Source organism: Dipodomys ordii, unplaced genomic scaffold (genome assembly GCF_000151885.1).
Source record: "Dipodomys ordii isolate 6190 unplaced genomic scaffold, Dord_2.0 Scaffold3, whole genome shotgun sequence".
NCBI classification, from domain to species: domain Eukaryota; kingdom Metazoa; phylum Chordata; class Mammalia; order Rodentia; family Heteromyidae; genus Dipodomys; species Dipodomys ordii.
In genome coordinates, this window is record NW_012267219.1 from 31,492,120 (window position 1) to 31,497,972 (window position 5,853).

At 50.2% G+C, this 5,853-nt stretch overlaps 1 protein-coding gene across 1 annotated transcript in view; it reads right to left on the bottom strand.

Moving 5' to 3' along the window:
- Nucleotides 1–467: 467 nt before the first annotated feature.
- The window catches only part of Anks1b (ankyrin repeat and sterile alpha motif domain containing 1B), a 973,033-nt gene continuing 967,647 nt past the window's right edge, over nucleotides 468–5,853 (bottom strand). The window contains exons 25-26 of the mRNA XM_013019014.1: nucleotides 1,029–1,196; nucleotides 468–527 (exon numbers count right to left, since the gene is read on the bottom strand). Coding sequence (XP_012874468.1) covers nucleotides 468–527; nucleotides 1,029–1,196 — 228 coding nt within the window. The remainder of the gene's footprint in view (nucleotides 528–1,028; nucleotides 1,197–5,853) is intronic.

Here is a 5,853-nt window from a genome sequence, read left to right on the forward strand (position 1 = left end):
GCAGAGGCAGGAGGGCCAGGGGTGGAGTGAAGGTCTTCAGAGGGATGAGGTCACTGATGAGCAGTCAGAAGTGAGGGCGGGGTGGGGGAAAAGCTCTCCCCTAGGGTAGAGAAGAAAGCTATAAGGATGGAGAGGCCAGGGGTGGAGGGACCGCTCCTGTGGGTGCCAGAGTTGCCAAAAGTGAGACATGCGTGTCCCCCCCAAGAGAAAGTTTGTACATCAGAAGCCACATGGTCACCAAGGAGGTGCCGCTCTGCAAATGTTAGGAATACCTATGTCCATGACAGGGGGTGGGGGGGCTCCCCTGGGGAGGAGGAGACAGATGGAAGGATTGGGGAGAGAGGGCAATGCACTCCGGGGGGGGCTGCCTGGTGCCAGTGCCAGGGTTTCTAGAGCGCAGGATGGCAGCTGGAGCAGAAAGCAGATGGGAGGTGGGTTGGGAACCTTCCAGCTTTGGGGTGTCTCTACTAGCAGAGGAGGCCGCTTTGGAAGTCATGCAGCCTGTTGGGACAGGATGTCTGCAGAGCCTGTGGGAGGGAGGAAGGAAAGGAAGTTCCTAAAGGAAGGCAGATGATGATGAGGAGGAAGGGCTGTACCTCTGACAGTCGCCACGCTGAGGGAAAACTCAGCTGCAGGAGGGAAGGCCCCCCGGACCGGGACGACCGTGGACATCAGCCTCGCAAGGCTGGCTCTGGGGCCTCACGCAACAAGCAGCTTCTACCAACTGGGGCACAGGGACGCTCTTCCCTGAGCCTCTGTGAATCTCTCTGGAGCCCAGAGGCTTGGGAGAGGCTTTGCCCTGTGATGACTGGCACGGAGGCCTGGAAGTGCCCTGTCTCCACCCCTGCCTCCCACTGTTGCTGCCACAGGTGAGAGAGAAGATGGAATCCCCCTCCCCCCCCAAGACTTTGCCCTAGGGAGTAGGGCAAAGCTGGATTCTAAATGGCAGCCACAACCCGCTGGGCAAGGCTCACAGACCCTCTCCCCCCTCCTAGCTCAGGACTGCAGGACACCTCTCTTCTACTTACCACGGACTTGCGAATGCTGACGCGGGGCTTGGGGATGGGCTTGGAGGGCTTGTTTTCAAAGCTTTCCGGGAGTGTGGAGGAATGTCCCCCTTTTCTTGCTTGCAGCGCCAGCTGGTAAGCCACCTCAAATGCCTGGCCCAGTGTGAGGATGATTTCGTAAGCTAGATTCTGCAAGAGAAAGGAGAAAGCATTAACCCTGGGGCGGGGGGGCACATGGCAGGTCTGAAGGAGCTGCCAGGCTGAAGGACACGGTTTGGGGGCAACCTCGCTCTACCGCACGAGGCCGCAGTGACTCACACACATCTGTGGAGCCTGGACACAAGGCTTTAGCTATCCATCTCCGTGCAGGGTCTGCACGCGGCCCCTCAGCGCCCCTGGCCCATCCTCGGCATGGATAGATGGGCGGGAGGGGAGCACAAGCGTGCCTCCACCAGGCTGTGAGGCCCTGCCCACTGGCTCCAGGGGAGGCGTTCCTGAGAAGTTTGGGTCTTTTTTACCTCAAACATCTGTGATTCAGTGAACGTCTACGAAACACAATCAAAATCTAATTTCGGCGGAGGGGAGAGGCATTAGTCATGCTGGTGTGGAGTCTCACAGTGGCAGCAGCGAGCGTGCAAACAGTGCGCGAACGGAGCCAATTACCCGTCTATTTCTTAAGGCTGCATCTCTCCCTGTGGGTCCAGTCTATATTTCATCATCAAACCAGCCAGAGACAGGAGAGTCTGTCGGGCCAGAATGCCGTGCCATGCAACACCGGGAGCAAGGTTCTTCTCTTTGTTTTTGACTTTCCATCAGACCATCAGTCCATCTCTAACCTTCCTTCTCTCTCAACAGCTTATCTTGGGCTTTCGTCTTTTCTTCTCTGTGTAGCTCTACCCTGTCTTCTCCCACTGAGAGAACATGACACGGGGCCCCAGAGATGCAGGGTCTTCAGAACCCTGAGGTCCCAGTACAGCAAAGTCGATGTATGCCTGGGGACTGAACCTATGGTCTCAGGCCTGCTAGGCAAACACTTTGCCAATCAAACCACAGCTCAGCCTGAGAATGTTCTCGAGGTCACTGCACTAGCTGAGCAGAGGCACCATGGATCCTAAATTTTTATCCTATAAATGACCCTAGAATGTCTCGGCATGGTTTCTCCAAATCGCAGACAGCATTCTGCCTTTGCCGAGATGCAACTGTGCCTTCCTGTCCCCGCCCACCTCCACCCTTACTCGCCACACTGTAAGCTTTCTGGAGAGAAGTCTGGAGACTGTCCTAGGGCCTGCTGAACATGGATACAGAGACACTGGGTAATTTTCTGAGACCATGAGGAAGAATCCTGGGGGTTGTAGACCCATCAGACTTTAGGTCAATGTCATGGTCACAGAACTAAGTAGGAAAACACCTCTGAGCTGCAGAGTTGGTCTGACAGAGGATGAACCTGGCACCCCCGAGCCGTTTGCTAGGTAACAGTGGGCCTACATGACACATGATGCCAAGAGTGCATCTTGCACAGCAGCTGGGCCCTTCCCTGCAGCGCACGCAGCCAGTCTTTGCCTCCAGGAATGAGTCAGACTAGTAAATTAGTAACAAACCAACAAATGATAGTGGAGGAGGACTGGGAGACAGCTCTGACCATCACTTCCCACTGCCTACACTGTCAGCGTTGCCTCTCAGTGCTGCATGGGATGCTGGGAAAGGTGGACGAGGCTCCCGATTTCCTGACTCACAGAGGCTGCAGCCCTTAGTCTGGCTCACTGCTATTGGGCAAGAGGGTCAGTGTCCATCCGTGGGGACATTGTGGCAGATACTCATGGCAGCTATGAGACCTAGTGGCCGTATTATATGCGACCTTTACAAGGCAGAGCCAGAGAGCTTAAAGTGTGAATTCCTTTGTCATTAGCCTAAAATAAGTTCCTGAAAGTGAGAGTAGTTCATGCCCGGCTGTCATCGACTGGAAGCTGGAGCTGCTCATTTGAGCAAGTGAGATTTTTCACATGACTATTATGGGAAGCTGAGAAGTTCTGCAGGGTAATGGGCTAGAGGTTTTGCTCTTTTGTTTTAACTTTGTTTCTGCTATTAAGAAACTACTCCAAGAAGACACAGAGACAGGACTGCAGCCAATTTTCTGCCAATCCACCCCTCCTGGTTTGGCTTGAGTTCTCCTTGACCTCTTGCTTTGGTTTTGTTTTATAATGCTTTATAGTGTTTTTTTTTAATAAAGAGTTGGATCTTGTTACATTTTTCTATTTTTTCTGCGGTCTTATTTCTTTTTGTCAGTCATGGGGCTTGAACTCTGGGCCTGGGCACTGTCCCTCAGCAATTCAGCTCAAGGCTAGTGCTCTACCACTTGAGCCACAGTGCCACTTCCAGCTTTTTCTGTTTATGTGGTGCTGAGGAATCGAACCTAGGGCCTCATGCATGTGAGGTAAGTGCTCTACCACTGAGCCACCTTCCCCGCCCCAGTCTTAATGTTTGAAGTATGGATACTGGATACCAGGGTGGCCCATAGGCACTGAGGCTGGCACAGAGCCCTCTGCACCAGCCCTCGGTGCAGGTGCAGGTGATCTTTCTTAGGTTTAAACCTGGGGCCTTTCGAATGCTAGAGGCAGGCACATACTCCAATGGGGCAAGAAGCCCCATTTGCCCAATCATTCTTGTGGATTCTTCGGTTAATATCCTACTATGTGCAATAGGAAGATGACTGTTATCCAGAAGGCCCATATTGCTGAGATAAGAATAAAAATTCTATTGCAATAGTATTTAATTAATTGTACATTAAAGACACATTAATCTTTGTTTTAGAAGCTAGAGATTATAAAGTGTAGAAAAAAATGTTGCTTAATTTTGATGCCAGCATGAGATTTTTGTCTACTTCTGGTTCTCATCTATCTGTATAAAAATTCTGTTCAAGCCGGGTTTGGCTCATGCCTGTAATCCTAGCTACTCTGGAGGATGAGATTTGAGGATCGTGGTTTGAAGCCAGCCAGGGCAGGAAAGCCTGTGAGACTGTTATCGCCAATAAACCTCTCAGAAAAAGCTGGAAGTGGCACTGTGGCTCAAGTGGTAGAGGCTAGCCTTGAACACAAAGAGGCCCAGGAAAAGTGCCCAAGGCCCTGAGTTCAAGCTCTAGGACTGGCCAAAAAAAAAAAAAAAAAGGAGGAAAAAGATTCTGTTTACTATGGGATTAGTATTACATTTTGAGGTAAACACAGCATTTGTATTGCTTGATAAGCTACTACCTTGTAAATGAAAAAAAAATACTGTATGTCAATTAACTTAATGGATCAATACAATGATAAAAGATGTTTTCTTTAAAAAAGAAGAATGCATCAGTTATATTAGCATATTAGTTATAACATAATGACAATTCAATTGTCATGCAAATGGGGAGTGGCCCTGTACTCTGCTGGGGCTTTCTTGGAGCACTGGTTCATCTGGTTCATGCAACGGGGCTATCCAGTAGACCGCTTGTAGAGGACCCCCCTCCCCGCCAGGCATGAGGCCCTGGAGGAGCGATCTGAGCTGAGGCTCCAGATGCTGTATGGAGCAGAGAACCACAGTGACACCCCAAATCCTGACCGACAGGAATGTCACCATAATAAAGTGGCTATGCTGTCCCATGCTGCTGCCCACTGGGGTGTTAGGTACAGTCTGTCACTAACTGCATCCTCCCTTGTTGGGCAGCACGAGTGGCTGCTCTGAGTAGCACTGGAGCCCAACCTGGAGCCACCCGCCTCCCAGCTGCTGGTCCATCCTGGTCACAGGAGCCCGGCGAGCACCGAGCTTTCTTTCCATTTGATAGTTCAGACTGCAGAGCTGCAGTGTCCTTTTAAGCCAGCAAGGCCACACTCTCATCCTGGTTACTCTGTTGGGTATGAATTCGAACTCTTCGTTTGGCACATATTACCTCTTAAATGTTGCACCCCTGCCGCCGCCGGTCTCTGATGGGCTCCTTCCTCCTGGAGCTCATTAATAGAAACATATTCCTTGCCGTGACTTTTCCAATATGAGTTTCTTGAGATGCATTGTGGCTTTGAGTAAGTTTTTTTTTCCATCTTACTCCGACCACCAGTGAAAAAAGGAAACAGGAATGCACATGGATTGGTGGGGCCTGGGGAATAATTACTGTACGCTGCCTACTTGGAGCTTTGCTTTTCTCATCACAAAATGGGAGATGATGCTACTCACAGTACCCACCTTACTGGATCGTGTTGAGTCTCACGAAGGGCATTGTTTCATGTAATGACCACACTGGCTAGCCTTCATCATTTACTGTGCCGTGCACCATGTACGTGCCCTATGTCGGCCGTAGTATGTAGTTCACAGAACATCTCTGTGCCCATAGGTCTATTATATTTTCCTTTTACATGTGAGATATAATTAAGCTTAGAAAGGTTAATTTGCTTCAGATTCTAGCACCTGCCTGGGCTGGTATTTGAATCCATGCTGATATGTTTTATTTTTGACCACTTGAAAGCATACTTGTAGCAAAGTTAAAGTTGTTGGATGTTTGCTCCATTTTCAGATGAAACCGGTTAGGGTCTCATGAGAGGACCAGTTAGGGGACATCCTTCAGACATAGGATGTCTGTCTTTTGTGACTTGACTATGAACAGTCAACATTCCCGGCTCCAGCAACAACTTGGATAAAGGCAGGGAGTATCCTGATTCAATGGGATCAATGCACATCACCATCTCCCCTCTTCTACAGGGATTTCAATGTACGTGTTAAGAATTGCTCTAATAGGGGCTGGGAAGGTGGCTCAGTGGTAGAGCGCTTGCCTTGCATGCCTGAGGCCCTGGGTTCGATTCCTCAGCACCACATAAGCAAAAAGAAAAAA